This window comes from Salvia hispanica, chromosome 5, assembly GCF_029641045.1.
Source record: "Salvia hispanica isolate PSC_SH4W2 chromosome 5, Shi_PSC_v1, whole genome shotgun sequence".
Taxonomy (NCBI): Eukaryota; Viridiplantae; Streptophyta; class Magnoliopsida; order Lamiales; family Lamiaceae; genus Salvia; species Salvia hispanica.
Genome location: NC_142696.1, coordinates 48605137 through 48622168, shown reverse-complemented (window position 1 = coordinate 48622168; position 17032 = coordinate 48605137). Strand labels below are relative to the sequence as shown.

Here is a 17032-nt window from a genome sequence, read left to right as displayed (position 1 = left end):
ACGGAGGGAGTAAAGTAAAAGAGAAGGAGAAAAATGTTATCATAGATGGATATGGACTATTTGTATGAGCGAACGAAAAAGGAAATATGGTCCATTTCTATGAGGCGGAAGGAGTAGAAAGAAACACAATCCACTTCAGATGTGAATTGTGTGTGAATTGTTTCATTTAACAACTCTGTATGTACATAGTTAACTTCTATTGCAGCTAGTTGCCAATATCTACTCTATTTATTCATTGTTATCTTCTTGTGCGGCTAGTTGCCCATATTTACTCTATTTATACATAGCTAACTTCTAGCGCAGCTAGTTGCCCAAATCTACTCTATTTGTACAAATGTTATCTTCTAGTGCGGCTACATTCCCGTTCTATATTTGTTTTATTTCTGGTTACATATTTTGTTGATTTATTTTAGTTGATACCTATATTTCTGTTTCTGTTCTGTTTTATTTAAGGTTATATATTACCCCCTCTGTTCCTTTAAGTAATTTACATTTCTTTAGATTTGTGAAAGTGCAACGTGGCCAGTGTGTGAAAGTGTTCAATTTTATAATTTTATTAATATTTAGAATTTCAGTCATCTACTTTAGATTTGTAATTTAAATTATGGAATCGAGAGTAATTCAAATTATGGAATCGAGAGGAATTCAAATTGTAATGCAATTTTAAATCTAAATATTTTGGGGTACGAAACATGAATTTGGAATTTAAAGCTACCAGTTCAAATTCCAGGTTCAATTTTATGGTACCGAACGAAGCTTTATATTTTCGCAGCCCCTTTGAGAGAAAGGACATCTGATCTCCCTATACACACACAACCAATTTCTAATAAATTTATTATTTGGGGACAGAAAATAAGTATGAAGAACTATCCTAAATATTTGAACTGAGAATATCTATGGCGGCTACATCTCCTCAAAAAATAAAAGCAATTTAATAGAGGCATGAAATTCCTTTGGTTTCACTTTTTCTATTGCAGTAAATTTTATTTTAAATACAGTAACTTTATATATTTAGTGAAACTGTTTTTGCTATTTATAGTATTCACAATAAAAATAAGGTTTTCCATTAATCTACCTCATTGGCAGATTCAGGTGGGGTCAGATGAGGTCGATAAAAACAAGGTTTTACATTAATCTACCTCAGTGGCAGATCCAAGTGGGGTTGGGCGGGGTCGACCGACCCCACCGCCGGCCAATAGAAATCTATTAGTTTCGCTCTTTGAAATCACCGTCAACTCCAAGCCGGAGCGGGAAAGAGAGTTATCACTCTTCTTAATAGAAGAGTTTGAATGAAGTTACATGCGAGAAGAGGGAAAGAAGAAAGTGAAAAGGAAAAAAGACTCATTGTGGGACCCACACATTTAGTTATTTGAATCACTTCTCTATCTTTTGATAATTGTGTAGTTAAATACGGGAAATTAATGCTATAATAGTTTTAATTTTCGATTTTGATAATTCACTTAGTTAACGTTTCAAAGTGTGATCACTAATAAATGAATACTACTAGTAATTAAAGTAATTAATTAACTGTAATGGCTACTAATATTAAATTAATACCTATAACATTTAATATTGTAACCGTTTTTGTCAAAAATAATGGATTGATAATTATATACGGATCTATCTTATTTAATAAAAAGGAGTAATAAAAATAGATAATTTCAAAATATTAAAAAGTTTTGTTTAATAATTTCACTAATTTTTAATTAATTATGAGACGATTAGAAGTAGTATTTTTATCTAATTTTAATTAAATGTTAAACATCTATTTTCAATGACTAATTATTTATCCATTTTAATAAAAAAACTTTTAGACATGGAAATTAAGAAATTGTGTTGAATGTTAGGAGATAGGAACAGAGTATGAAACATAAAGAGAGTAAAATAGATGATAGAATAAAGGTAAGAGTGATTGAATGTTTTATTTTTTGTCAAAAAAAAAAATTACTGAACTTAGTTGGAACATCCAAAAAGGAATATGACCAACTTATTTAGGACGGAGGGAGTAACACTTTATTCCTCCCTCCGTCCCACTCTAAGTGACACATTTTTCTTTTTGGGATGTTCCACTCTAAATGACACATTTCTAAAAATGTAAACATCATTCTCTCTACTTTTTCCCTCCCTCTTACTTTAATCTCTCCACTTAACTCACAAAACAACATTACATAAAATTCTGTGTCGAAAGGAAATGCTCCACTTAGAGTGAGACGGAGGGAGTATATGATCTTTTGTTGGTTTCAAGTAGTAATATTATACTAATTCCGTCCTCAGGTAGTTGGTAATTTCTTTTGGATACAAAAGTTAAGAAATTGATGTGTTAAATGTTAAAGTGGAGAGAATAAAGTAATGTATGAAATAAAGTAAGATAGTAAAGCAAGTTTTTGCCAGGAAAAAAAAAAATAACTCAACTACCTTGAGACAATTCTTAAAGGGATACAACGCAATTACCTTGGGATGGAGGGAGTATAAAAGAATTAAATAGTTAGAATATTACTACTATTTTGATAAATGACCAATTATTTTCGGTATAAACAAACTACGTACTAAAGAAACCAGAAATTGAGATATTATCTTCTCATAGAGTGTAAGAAACATATGGAGTATTTCATATTAAAAATAAAGATATTTAATTTTTCTTACTTTTATTTTAATTTTTATTTCAGTTATCTATTTTATTCTGTTTTATATTTTCTTTTGACTTAATTACTAAAGGTGAGAGGAGGAGTAAAACTCAGCCACCACATTATCTATCTCATAAATTTAAAAATGGTCAATTATATTATAATTTGACATTTTTTAAAATGATTTTATAACAAAAAACTTCATCATTATCTTATTTTTTGGACCAGTAAGAATATTATTTTAGGGTGCTGAGGGTGCTGAGCCTGATAATCTTTAGCGGACAAACAAAATAAACTAGTACTCCTATCCTATAAATACCTCCACATTTCTTCAAATGAATCACCAACTCTTTACACACATACATAGCTTCGAAACTTATACTACTAGCTAGTACTTATATAGTAAAATGGAGATATGTTCACTGCCTGTTCCAACCAAGAACGGAAAGAGCTTAGATGAAATTCGTAAATCTGCGAAATTTCATCCATCTATATGGGGCGACTTCTTTCTTAAATATAATTCAGAAAACACGGTAAATATAATTTCTTAAGAAAATATTGTTGTAGTACTAGTATATTATAACATTCTTCACATATTCTAATTTTTTTTGCTTGATAAATGCATAGAAATTTACTGATGCTGAACAAGAAGAACTCACAAAGCAGAAAGAAATGGTCAGAAAATTGCTAGCTCAAACCCCAGACGATTCAACGCACAAATTGGAACTTATCGATGTGATTCAACGCTTGGGAGTGGAATATCATTTCGAAAAAGAAATTGAGGAATCCTTGAAATATATTCATGACAATTTCAAGCACCTAATTAGCAAAGACAGCGATGATCTCCGCACCATGGCTCTTCGCTTTCGTCTGCTTAGACAACAAGGTTACAACGTCCCATGTGGTAAGAATATTCCGATGTACACACCCACCTCATTTTCGGTTGAGCTACCCATAGTTCAATGATGGTATTTTGGAAAAAAAAGAGCCCATTTTATTAGTATAAGAAAGCATATAATTTTATAGCGCGGGCCACTTTTCCCCCCTTGACTAGAGTTACGATTTTATCTGTTCCATAAAAAATATCACATTTTCCTTTTTAACTCTATACCAGAAAGTTGTTACATCTTTTTTTTGGAAAAAGTAAATCGTCATTTTAAAATTACTTTTTTTCTTCTTTTATTAATACATTCAAATGCTTTTTCTCTTCATACTTATTACATCTAACGACTATCTTAAAATCTCGTACTACCCAATAGTGAATTGAGATTCGTACTCTGGTCTTTCAGTCTTATTAATTAGCAGCTTTACTTAATCAGATCATGTATTCCGTAGATTCGTTGACAATGAAGGAAATTTTGTGGCATCGTTGGGAAACAATGTTGAAGGTTTGTTGAACTTATATGAGGCAGCACATCTCGCAACACATGGAGAAGAGATTTTGGACAGAGCAATAGAGTTTTGTTCGTCTCATCTTCGTGCTTTGCTACTTAATAAGATGATTGATGATGTATCTCTCTCTAAACGTGTTAACGAAGCTCTGATTCTGAATATGCCACTTCGCAAGAGTCTCACAAGATTGAGTGCCAGAAAGTTCATACCTGTATACGAAGAAGACGAGTCGCATAATGAGATACTGTTGAATTTCGCAAAATTAGATTTCAATGTTGTGCAGAAGATGCACCAGAGAGAGCTGAATGATGCCACAAGGTTAGATATGTATGCTTATTCCCTTGAATTCTAACTGACACATTTTCTTTTTCGAGACTTACTATTATTATACTACTGCCATTTAACTCATGAAACAACACTGCACAAAAAAAAAATTGATGAACGGAAAATGTGTTTAGTATACATTCCTATTACATGTATATTTATGCCTTAAAATCTCATTTTCAGGTGGTGGAATAAATTGGATGTGGCGAACAAAATGCCTTATGCGAGAGACAGAATTGCGGAGTGCTTCTTTTGGATGCTTGGGGTCTACTTTGAGCCATGTTATGCTAATGCAAGAAGAATTTTGCTTAGATTCTTTAGTATGGTTTCCATTATTGATGACACTTACGAATATGCAACGCTAGATGAACTACAAGTTCTGACAGATGCTATTCAACGGTTCGATATCTTTTTCCTACTCTCTCCGTCCAACCTAAAATGACACACTTTCCTTTTTAGTTTGTCTCAACCAAGATGACACATTCTATTTTTAGTAATTTTCTTATATTTTACTGATATTTACGTCCATCTCCAATTAACCACATTAATAACAATTCCTAAATTTCCGTGCGACTAAAAGTTATGTAATCTTAGCAGCGACTGAGGGTGTACTTAATATACTACTCACTCTTTCTCATTCTAATATTTGCATTTTCTGTTAAGCTAGCATGAGATTTTATGCAGTATTGTTTTGTAAGTATAACCTAATGTGAACATAAATGAGACTGAGAAAGTATGATACATATTCGATCTAATGTGCTCTCTATTTCCGGAGTGTTTCAGTTGGGATATTAACGCGACCTTGGAGGATTCGCCATCATACATCCAAATGTGCTACAGAAGCCTTATTGAAACTTATAATGAAATCGAAAATGAAATGGTGAAAAAGGGAGAATCGTACCGTGTCCAGTATGCAATAAAAGATGTATGCAATCTATTCAATAAATTTGTTTATATTGTAAATTTTGTAGTCGTATTACTATTGTATTGTTATTCTATTTGCAGATGAAAAAATTAGTGATGGCATATTTTGAAGAGCCAAAATGGTTGTATAATAAGTATATTCCAACAGTGGAGGAGTACTTGAAGGTGTCCATTGTATCATGTGGTTACATGGCAATGTCAACTACTTCTTTAGTAGGTATGGGAGATCAAGTGAGGAAAGAAGATTTCGATTGGATTATAAATGAACCTCTAATAGTTGTAGCAGCGTCTGCAATTTGTCGATTGATGGATGATTTAGTCGGAGATGAGGTACGTATTAAATTTTGAAATGAATTAGTTATAATACGTATAAGAGATATTGGTCCATAAAACTATAAACGTATACCCAAACATGATATTTTCCCCAAAGCTTTCAAGTGGTTAAAAATTAGGTCTAGTTAAAATTCTCTCTTCCAATTTATGCAAAATAAAATTACAAAATTAGCCCTTTAACAACTTGACATGATACAGTATGAGCAGAAACCCTCATTGGTGGATTGTTACATGAAACAATATGGTATGTCGAAGGAGGAAGCTTGTGCTGAACTGCGACGACAAGTGAAGAAAGCGTGGAAGGATATGAATCAAGAATGCCTCGAGCCAAGGCCGGTGTCTGTGCCAATCCTTATGTGTGTTTTCAATCTTGGTCGCGTCATCCACCTTCTCTATTCAGACGACGATTGCTATGCCAATCCCATCAAGTCCAAAGAATGGATCCAGATGGTGCTTGTTGAGCCCCTCAATATTTAAGCTGCTAGTCAATGATACAATAATAAAGTCTGTCGTCTAGGCCTTGAGTTTCTTCTATCTATATGTTGTAATCATACAGATGAACACTGAACTAATATGTTTCGAAAAATTGAAGTTTAAAACCATTTTCTACATTTGTCTAACACATGGACAGAACTAACAAGCCTAAAAACATGAAAATGCACAGCAGGAAATGGATGACTTTACATTAACAATACAAGACATAGTGGATCTAAAAGTTATCCCCCAATAATAACATTGACATTATATGAGCTAATTATATGGAGTGGCGACTACAAATAAATTTTGTTTCCTCACTACGGTTAGCCCAACATTTTCAGTCATGTCCAAATCCTCACCCCTCAAACCTTCTGGAAGTTTCCAATCGAAGTTGTAGAGCAATTGAGACAAAGCAAACTCGATGGTAGCCAAACCAAATGTTATCCCAGGGCACATTCTTTTGCCAGCTCCAAACGGTAGAAAATGATAATCACCACCTACAAAATCCAAAGATTGATTCTCGAATCTCTCGGGCTTAAACATCTCCGGATCATCCCAATACCTCGGGTTCCTATGCATCGCCCAAATATTCACCAGCACCTTTTCTCCCGCAGGTATGGTGTACCCATTGATCACTTGTTCCTCCTTGCAAGCTCTAAGCACAATCGGAGCCGGAGGGTGTAGCCTCATAGTCTCTTTGATCACTAGTTTTAGATATTTCAGATTAGGAACAATGTCGTCTTGTTGAGTACTATTTCCTTTCAAGGCTTGTCTTAATTCAGCTTGTGCCTTGGCCATCACTCGAGGGTGCCTCAACAGTTCCACCATCGCCCAGTCAATAGTCGACGACGAAGTTTCAGTTCCCGCTGTGAAAATATCCTGCATATTGTAAATATACAATACTCCTTAAAATCGAGTTTGTGGATTCGTAAAAAATTACTCCATCCATCCATTATTGATTGTTCCATATTGACTGGCCGGGTTTTAAAAAATTGTTTGACTTTATAAAGTAAAGTGGGTAGAAAAAATTAGTGGAATGTGAGACCTACTTTTATATATTGGTCATATACTTCGTCCGTCCCACTTAAGATAACACACTTTCCTTTTTAGTTTTTCCTAATTAAAATGACACATTTCTGTATTTGGTAAATTTTTCTCTCCAATTACTTTTTTTTCCAATTAAATAGTCAACTCTCATTCTCTCTCCATTTAATACTTCTACCTACTATTTTTCTCTCCAATTAACCACAGTAACCAATAACTTCTAAAATTATGTGTTGACTAAGAAATATGTCATCTTAGCCAGGACGGAGGAAGTAATAAAATGTGAGTGAAATGATTTAGTGAAATATAGGATGCACTAACCAGGTATAGTAAAAGTAAAATGAGACATTTATTGATAGAAAGACGAAAAAAGAAAAATGAGACATTTAACGACGGACAGAGGGAGTATACACTTACAAACAAGACAGCCTTGATGTTGTCATTATCGATCGGAATCCGCAACTGGCCTTCCTCCTGAACCCTAAGAAACACATCAACCAAATCCTCACTCCCAAACTCCGAATTCTTCCCCGATCCATTCTCCACCCGATTCCTCCTATGCCGTTCGATCACATCATCCAGAATCACATCAAGCTCCCTCCGCATCGCCTCGAGCCGCCGCCTCGTCCAGCTCAGCGCGCCCAAAATCCTCGAAAGCGACGGGAACAGATCCGCGACCTCAAACCCTGAAACCATCCGCGTCGAATCCGCCATCAACTTCATCAGCGTCTCACCATCCTCCACCACGCCGCCGCAGGCGGCCCGGCACGTGACGGAGCTCGAGTGGGAGAAGATCTTCTCCGTCAGATTCACGACCCTTCCAGAAGATTCCCGCAGGGAATCCATCAGCCGCGACGTCTCGTCACGTCGGATGGACCGGAAGAGTCGCACCGTTTTCGCATTGAGGAGTTCGTCGACGCAGAGCTTCCGCATCTGGCGCCAGTAGTCGCCGTATTGGCTGAAAACGACGTCGCTGGAGCGGTAGAGAATGATGTCAGCGGCAGCGCTCTGAGGCCGGTCTGCGAAGCTAGGGTCGAGATCTTTCAGCATTCGCTTCGCCAGATCAGGCGACGAGACGACGACAGCGGTCGTCTCGCCGAGCTTGAGCTGCATTAAGGGGCCGTGCTGGTTGGATAGAGCTCTGAAGCAGCGGAAGGGAGGATTGCTGATTTGGTGGAGATTTCCGATTATAGGAAGTTTTCTCGGGCCGGGTGGCGGTTTCTTCGTTGAGTTGCTATTTCGGGAAATTTTCCATTTGTTGAACAAGAAGAAGAAAATTGCAGATAGAGTCAGTGTTGTAATTAGCTCAAGCATTGTTGTGTTTTGTGGGATTGGTTTGTTTCTGTGTTTAAGTTTATAATTAAGGGGTGATGATGATTATATTTAGAGTTGGCTAAATGTGTGATGGAAACTAATAGTGCATGGCCCAAAAACACAAAACTAGCCGAATTACTATTTAGAGATCTAAATTACACCCTATAAGGAAAAATAGAAAAGCTATGAGTTTAGGATAAATGATGAAATATATTTGTGCCCGAAATGAAGGGGCACAAATATATTTCAGTTGGCAAGGAAGGAGCAGATCTTGCTGCAATGAGTCTAGGTTCAAATCACACTGATGTCGTGTAGTTGCTTCTATCTCTCAGGCACAAGTATGAGGCCGTGGGAGTTGGGCTTCTGGCAGCCAGTGGGTTAAAGCATCTCCCTAACGGACTACTGCTGCAATGATGAAATATATTTGTAACGTTTAACCTAAAGTACAAGTACAAATATGTGTATTTAGTGTTTTGACTTTCAAATGCTTTGTATTTGTACTCATGTGTTTGAATATGATACTCCTACATTTGTTTTTAGATTGGATGGACTAATATATGGGAGTAGTTGTTATGACTAAAATTTTTTTACCCAAAACACTAACTTAATATCATGGTCTAAATACAATGCTTATAGTGGATCATTAAAAGTTTGGTTGAATTTTAATTAATGGTGGAATAATTCGCCATTAGGTAGAGTTAGGCTAAAACTTTAATGGAAACTTATAGTACATGGACCAATATTTACAAACGAGCCTAATAATTAATTGGAGCCTTAAAACACCCTATTAGAAAGAGTTATACCCATGAGTTTCGGATAATAACCAAATATATCTTTAACGTTTTCTAAAAAAGTTAGTACGCTTCTAAAGTGTTTTTAATTTAAAGGTAAATTCTAAAGTTAGTACACAGAATTGGAATCAGAATTTTATTGAATTGAATTGTAAATTTAAATTCTAATTCACTTTTATACCCTTTGTTTGGTACAATTAAAGAATTGATATATTACTTTATTACAATTCCGAATCTTTTGTTTCGTAACTCAAACTCAAAAAATTGACATTGATTTCTAGAATTGGCTATCATCATTTTAAAATAACTAATTCGTATTATATACATAAGTTGAACAAATAGTTCAAAACTTTTTTCTTTTATGTTCCAAAGATTAAAAAAAAGATCATCGATTATAATTATATTATAAGAAGAATTTGTATGTAGTATAATATAGTTGCACTTCAAGGGGCTTGTATTTCAACTCTACTTGTATCCCGCAAATGTATCGAATAAATTGCAATAGCGCATCATCAAATCTAGCATCAACATGTCAAACAAATCAATAGTCTTAAATTCTGCTAAAATTTCTTGGAGATCCATCTTTTATTGTTATTCCACAAAAACCTTTATAATCACTAAAATCAGCAATAATTCGTTGTATACAACTAGATTTAAGCTTTAATTGATAGTAATATTTTCATCTTCCATTTTGGAGAACTTGAGGAAGATGTTGTCTCATTTCGTTTTTGGGGCTAACAAATCTTTTATAGCATCGACCTCTTAATCTCTCATGTCAAGTGTAAGTCTGACCATACTGTATCCATATTTTCAAAAAAATGAGATTGAAAAACAAATTAAAGATATGCTCGATCAAGCCATTACATGTTATTTCTTCACCGTCATGTTAGTTTGTAGAAAAGGATGACATTTTTCGCTTCTGCATCATCTATCGCACGTTGAACACCGCGAACATCCCAGATCACTTGCGGATGAATTGTTTAATGAGTTAGGATCAACATGTTTTTTTTACCAAGCTGGATCTCCGATCAGAGTACCACCAGATTCACATGCATGGTAATGACATACTTCCTCTGTCCCAGCATAAGTGATCAACGAGGCACACTCGAGCTTCACGGCTTGAAGGCCACCATGGCATCAGCCACGGTTCTCCGCCGCAGACTTTCCACTCACTTTTTGCAACGTGTAGGCCCACACAAAATAGCGAGCCCGATTTAGCTCAACTGACAACATACAAAAAAGATTACTCCATGTAATAAGAAAATGAACAAATACATCTTCAATGTTAGAGATGGTGATAAATTTTATGAAAATTATTGTATATAAGAAATGTTATCATGCATAATGCTTTCTTTTATTTAAGAGGACACTATATTATTAAAACCTATGAAGAACCAAAAGTTATAAATAGTAGTATGAGAAAATCAATAGTTGGTTATCACCTACTTATACGAAGTGGCAACTACAAACAAGCTTTGTTTCCGTGAGGCTGTTACCCCATTGTTTTCAATCATGTCCAAATCCTGAGCCCTAAACCCTAAACACCTTCTGGAAGTTTCCAATCAAAGTTGTAGAGCAATTGGGCTAAAACCGACTCCACATTAGCCAAACCAAACGTCATCCCAGTGCATATTCTTTTTCCAGTTCCAAAGGGCAAAAAATGATAATCACCACCTACAAAGTCAGCAGATTGACCCTCGAATCTCTCGGGCTCAAACTTCTCCGGGTCATTCCAGTACCTCGGGTCCCTCTGCATTGCCCAAATGTTTACAAACACCCATTGTCCAGCAGGTATAGTGTATCCATCGATCACTTGTTCATCCTTGCAAGCTCTAGGCACTAGTGGTGCTGGCGGGTGCAGCCTCAGAGTCTCTTTGATCACTAATTTTAGATACTTGAAAGCCTTTTCACCATTTATTCAACAAGGAGAAGAAAATTGCGGATAGAGTGAGAGTTGTGATTAGCTCAACCATTGTTGTTATATTTTCTGGGGTTGCTAATTTGTTTCTGTGTTTCAATTTATAAGTTGTGATGATGATTATAATAAGTAGAGTTGGGTTGCCTAAACCTATCATGGAAACTACTAGTGCAATATGGCCCAACCTAGCCGAATTTTTTAACTATAGAAACTAGAAATATTAACGCCATGAATTTAATTCCGAAAAGGCTAAGACATTAAATAATACTCTCTTCGTTCTAATATATACGAGACGTAACACATTTCCTTTTATAGCAGAAAAATATACTATCCCTCTCTTACTTTACCCTTTCTCCAACTTTTTCTCTCTACTTTTTTCTCACTCGTATATTATTCTCTTCATTTAACCACTAAATACCACTATTTAAAGCTTGTGGGCAAAAGAAATGTGTCACATATAATGAAACAGATGGAGTAACAACTAACTAGATATAATTTTTCCATCTTGATCCCGATTTTGTGGGATAGCTTTGTTTATGAGTTTTAAGAAATTATTTGACTTTATGAAGAAAAATGCGTGGAAAAAATTTAGTGGAATGTGGACCCCACTTTTATATATTAGTTTAATAAGAATTGTGAGTAAAATGAGTTAGTCAAATATGTGATCCATTTACTAAAAGTAGTAAAAGTGAAATATGACATTTATTGGGGACCGCCTAATTAAGGAAATTTGTGACATTTAATGGGGATGAGAGGAAGTAATTCATGGCCCGAAAACACAAAAACTAGCCGAACTACTAATTAGAGATCTAAACCTGAACTACTAATTTGTGACATTTAAAGCTGTGAGTGTAGGATAAATGATGAAATACATTTGTAATATGTTTAACATGAAATATAAGTATATTTAGATGTGTTTGACATTTCAAATGCTTTGTATTAGTACTCGTATGATTAAATCTGATATGTTTATTTTTAGATCGGATAACTAATATATGGCAGTTATTATGCACAGAATGTTGGTATTACCTTAATAAAACTCTTTTACCCAAAACGCTAACTTAATTTCATGGTCTAATTACAATGCCTATAGTGGATCATTAGTTGAATTATTAAATTTTGACGGTGAAGAAATTAACCATTAGGTAGAGTTAGGCTAAAACTATTAATTGAAACTAATAGTACAGGGCCCAATATCACAAAACTTGCCTAATAATTAACTGGAGCCTTAAAACACCATTGAGAAAGAGTTAGACCTAAGGGCGGCAAAAATTACTTAAATATCGAAATATAGCACTTACCGTACCGATAAAATACCGAAAATACCAGTTTTTGGGTATACCACAATTTTTGGTATGGTAGCAGTATCAATTTTCCTATACTGTTTTATACTGAATATACAGTATATACCGAAAATTCTTTAAATAGCGGTATACTGAATCCTCAGTACATATTATGCGTTATTGCCAAAATCCAATTCTATTATGCGTTATTAATTTATTTTTCATGTTTAGAATTAAGTTTTACTAAAATTATCTAATTTTTATGTTGCAAAATGAAAGAAACAAATATGCCCATGTCTGCGATTTAAAGATTCATTTTTATTTGGACATTCAGTGGGAGTTTCTTCGTATGCTCAAATGCCTGACTTGGACGTTCTCTCTAACTCGCGAACACACAAACTGAACGCGCGATCAGGCATTCCTCGCCTGCTCCAACGCGCGACTCGGCCTTCTCAATGTTTTGCCTCCTTAAGCCCCTTTCAAAGCTCATTTTCACCTGTTTTGACTCCAAGACAATCTCGTTAGCTCTATAATATAGTGAATAAGTGGATGAACCTTATGCATTAACACTAAAAAAAGTCGCTAATTAGTGACAGAAAAATTCATCACTAATCAGTGAAATTTTTTCACAAAACAGATTAGTGACAGATCAAGTTTGGGTTTATCCGTCATTAATAAACTTGTCAGTAAAAAGTTTTAGTGCCGGTTTTTCCGCCACTGAATTTACTATGACGGAAACTATAGGTGACTACTTGGCATTAATGACGGAGTAACGGAAACTATAGGCGACTACTTGGCATTAGTGATGGAGTAATCTGCCACTAATTAGTGACTGACACTTTTCAGTCACTAATTCTGTCACTAGTTGTTGAGCTATTGGATGCCGTCACTAATTGCGTCAGTAGTTTTGTGTTTTTTTTTTTTGTAGTGTAAGGCACAACTCAATCTAGTTCCTATTTTTAACACCCACTAAACTGTCCATAAACACGAGTTTATCACTTATACAAATGATCAAATACATACTCAATGTTATTCAAGAATCAACTGTTATTAGAAATGGTGATAAATTTTATAAAAGTATTGTAATGTTATCATGAACAATGTTTCTCTTATTTAAGAGGACACTATATTGTAACTTATGAAGAACCAAAAGTTAGGAAGAGTAGTATTATATGGGAAAATCGATAGTTGGTTATATCAACTACTTATACGGAGTGGCAACTACAAACAAATTGTCTTTCCGTGCGGCTGTTATCCCATTGCTTTCAATCATGTTTAAATCTTGAGCCCTAACGCCGGCCGGAAGTTTCCAATCAAAGTTGTAGAGCATTTGTGCTAAAACCGACTCCACAGTAGTCGTACCGAACGTAATCCCAGGGCACATTCTTTTTCCCCCTCCAAAGGGCAAAAACTGATGATCACCACCAAGAAAATCCACGGATATATTCTCGAATCTCTCGGGCTCAAACTTCTCAGGATCTTCCCAATATTCCGGGTCCCTATGCATTGCCCAAATATTAAAAAGCACCTTTTGCCCTTCAGGTATGGTGTACCCATTGATCACTTGCTCGTCCGTGCAAGCTCTAGGTAGAACTGGAGCCGGCGGGTGCAGCCTCAGAGTCTCTTTGATCACATATTTTAAATATTTGAAAGTATGTGATCCATCATTATTTTCATTCAAGACTCGTCTCACTTCCGCTTGTGCCTTCGCCATGGCTTCAGGGTGCCTCAAGAGCTCTACCATCGCCCAGTCAATAGTTGTTGACGAAGTCTCGGTTCCACCAATGAAAATATCCTGCATTTTTTGCAATATTATACTACCTCTGTCCCTGAAAATTTGTTCCATTTTTCAATTTCCGTCCGTCCCCTAAAATTTGTTCCATTTCACTTTTACCGTTTTTGGTAGTGAACCGCATATTCCACTAACTCATTCCTCCTCACATTTTATCATAAAACTAATATACAAAAATAGGACCCACAATCCACTAACTTTTTCAACTCACTTTCCATTACATTTCTTAAAATCCGTGCCAGATCAAAGTGAGACAAATTTTGGGAGACGGAGGTAGTAAGTTTAAGTAAAGAGAGGACTAAAATAAATTACTCCACTTACATACAACGTAGCCTTGATGCTGTCATTGGTGATAGGAAAATTGAGATTCCCTTCCTCCTGAACCCTAAGAAACACATCCACCAAATCCTCACTCCCAAACTCCGAATTATTCCCCGATCCATTCTCCACCCGATTCCTCCTATGCCGCTCGATGATCTCATCCATGATCACATCCAGCTTGTCCCGCATCTCATAGAGGCGTGGCTTCGTCCAGCTCAGCGCGCTCGCAAGTTTAGACGACGGGAACATGTCCGCGATCTCAAACTTGGTGAACACCTTGGTGGACTCGAGCATGAGCCTCATCAGCGTCTCGTTATCCTTCACCACGCCGCCGCACGCAGCGCGGCAGATGATGGAGTTGGAGTTGTACAAGATCATCTCCGTGAAATTGACGACGCTTCCGGAAGATTCGCGCAGGGACTTTATCAGCCGCCCGATCTGATCATTCCGAATGGCTTGGAACAATCTCACCATTTTCGGGCTCAGAAGCTCGATGACGCAGAGCTTCCGCATCTGGCGCCAGTAGTCGCCGTAGGGGCAGAAGACGATGCCGCTGGAGCGGTAGAACATGATCTCGGCCGCCACGACCGAGGGCTTGTCCGCGAAGGTGGGGTCGAGGTCCTTGAGCATCTGCCTCGCGAGGTCGGGCGACGAGACGACGACGGCGCTGTTGTCGCAGAGCTTGAGGGTCACTATGGGGCCGTACTGCTTCGCCATATCTGTCAGGCAGCGGCAGGTGGGGCTGCTCATTTGGTGGAGGTTTCCGATTATCGGAAGAGTTTTCGGGCCGGGTGGCAATTTATGGCTTGGCTTGCTATTTCTCCATTTCTTCAAGAGCAGTAGCAAAACTGCAGGTAGAATCAGAGTGAGAATTAGCTTAATCATTGTTGTATTTTGTGGAATTGATTTGTTGTTGTGGTTCAATTTATAATTTTAACAAAGTAGGCTTGCCTAAAACTATAATGGAGTGTATGGTCAAAAAACACAAAATTAGCCATAGTTTCTTTTAATTTAATTCTAAAACATTAATAATAACAATTACGTACGTTATGAGTAACGGTATACATTTTTTTTTTATCTTTTTAAATTATTGATCGTTAATAGTACTAGCTAGTATAGGGGGTGTGATCAATTGCTAACTTTTTAAAGTTGCTAACTTCCTAACTCATCAATGCAGTGCATTAAAAATGTCAACACGATGACATTTAAATGTCAACACATGATTTTGTTGAACTTCAATATAATGTGTTCATATTATGTGTTGATATTTTGATGTCACCCTGTTGACATTTTTAATAGATAAGTTAACAGAGTTAGCAATTTAAATAGTTAGCAATATAACGCACCCCAACTAGTATATATATAAGGTTTATATTTTGTGATAATAATGTTTTAATTTATCAAATGCTTAATATCATAGACTAAATACAACCCTTATAGTGGACCATTCAAAGTTTGGTTGAATAACTAACTTTCATTAGGTAGAGTTGGCTAAAATTTTAAAATAGTGCACGGGTCTAAAATTCCTGAAATAGTTTGAGCCATGAGTATGTGATAGTCAGTATTTTCATCCTCTGATAATTAGCCTTTGAACATAGAATAAAATTAATATGGTATAATCTATGTTGTGCCCGCTACCGCCTACCTATATGGTGTAGCTCCTACCTATAATTATAAAATGAGGGAACATTTTTTTTTCCATGAACTTCGTCAGAGTATCATTTTAGATCCGTGACTTTGAAAATATCATTTGAAGTTCGTCTACTATGAGTTAATATCAATCGAAGTACTTTTTTAATATTTCTAAGTCTTTTCAGACGAAAATGCCCTCAATATGCCCTCAATACTATTGAGGGCATTTTCGTCTGAAAAGACTTGGAAATATTAAAAAAGTACTTCGATTGACAGACCTCAAATGATATTTTCAAAGTTCGCGGATCTGTAATGATACTTTGACAAAGTTCGTAGACCAAAAAAGATGTTCCCTCTAAAATAAATATATATTGTTATATATTTTTCTAGCGTCGGCATTAATAAAGCCGAAATCACCAGCGATTTATGGCGCCAAAGTAGCAAGAGATAAAGATGATATGAGAGAGAAAAAGCAACGGTAACACCTTCAAAACTTCTATTAACAAATAGCATTAAAATAAAATTTACTCCCTCCGTCCTGGCTAAGATGACACATTGCTTAGCTGGCACGAGGTTTTAGGAGTTATTGGTTAAAGTATTTAATTGGAGAGAGAGAATGTGGGTGTAAGTATTAAAGTTGAGAGATAAAGAAAGATGGATATTTTAATAGGAGTGAGAAAAAGTGGTTGAGTGTATTAATTGGAGAGAGAAAGTTACCAAAAAAGGAAATGTATCATCTTAGTTGAGACAAACTAAAAAGAAAAACGTGTCATCTTAAGCGGGACGGAGGGAGTACTGATTTTACACCCCCTTTGCCCATTAGAATATTTAATTAATATATTAGAATTAATTAGGTATTCCTT

The 17032-nt window shown here is 35.9% G+C and overlaps 3 protein-coding genes and 1 pseudogene across 3 annotated transcripts; 1 reads left to right on the top strand and 3 right to left on the bottom strand.

Annotated features, from left to right (window-relative positions):
- The first annotated feature begins 2976 nt into the window (after positions 1-2976).
- Positions 2977-6208, top strand: LOC125188692 (bicyclo-germacrene synthase-like). The gene is made up of 7 exons (XM_048085697.2): positions 2977-3157; positions 3252-3528; positions 3944-4334; positions 4524-4739; positions 5124-5265; positions 5346-5594; positions 5796-6208. Exons 1-7 carry the CDS (start codon positions 3032-3034, stop codon positions 6072-6074), a joined length of 1680 nt encoding a protein of 559 aa, XP_047941654.1. The 5' UTR covers positions 2977-3031; the 3' UTR covers positions 6075-6208.
- On the bottom strand, positions 6057-8452 carry LOC125188132 (premnaspirodiene oxygenase-like). Its single transcript, XM_048084878.2, has 2 exons — positions 7536-8452; positions 6057-6953 (listed from the first exon to the last, which is right to left on the bottom strand). Exons 1-2 carry the CDS (start codon positions 8430-8432, stop codon positions 6348-6350), a joined length of 1503 nt encoding a protein of 500 aa, XP_047940835.1. The 5' UTR covers positions 8433-8452; the 3' UTR covers positions 6057-6347.
- A 2308-nt stretch (positions 8453-10760) lies between these two features.
- On the bottom strand, positions 10761-12914 carry LOC125188133 (cytochrome P450 71D18 pseudogene; annotated as a pseudogene).
- Positions 12915-13471: 557 nt separating this feature from the next.
- Positions 13472-15430, bottom strand: LOC125188695 (premnaspirodiene oxygenase-like). Its single transcript, XM_048085700.2, has 2 exons — positions 14538-15430; positions 13472-14219 (listed from the first exon to the last, which is right to left on the bottom strand). Exons 1-2 carry the CDS (start codon positions 15420-15422, stop codon positions 13626-13628), a joined length of 1479 nt encoding a protein of 492 aa, XP_047941657.2. The 5' UTR covers positions 15423-15430; the 3' UTR covers positions 13472-13625.
- Positions 15431-17032: the final 1602 nt, after the last annotated feature.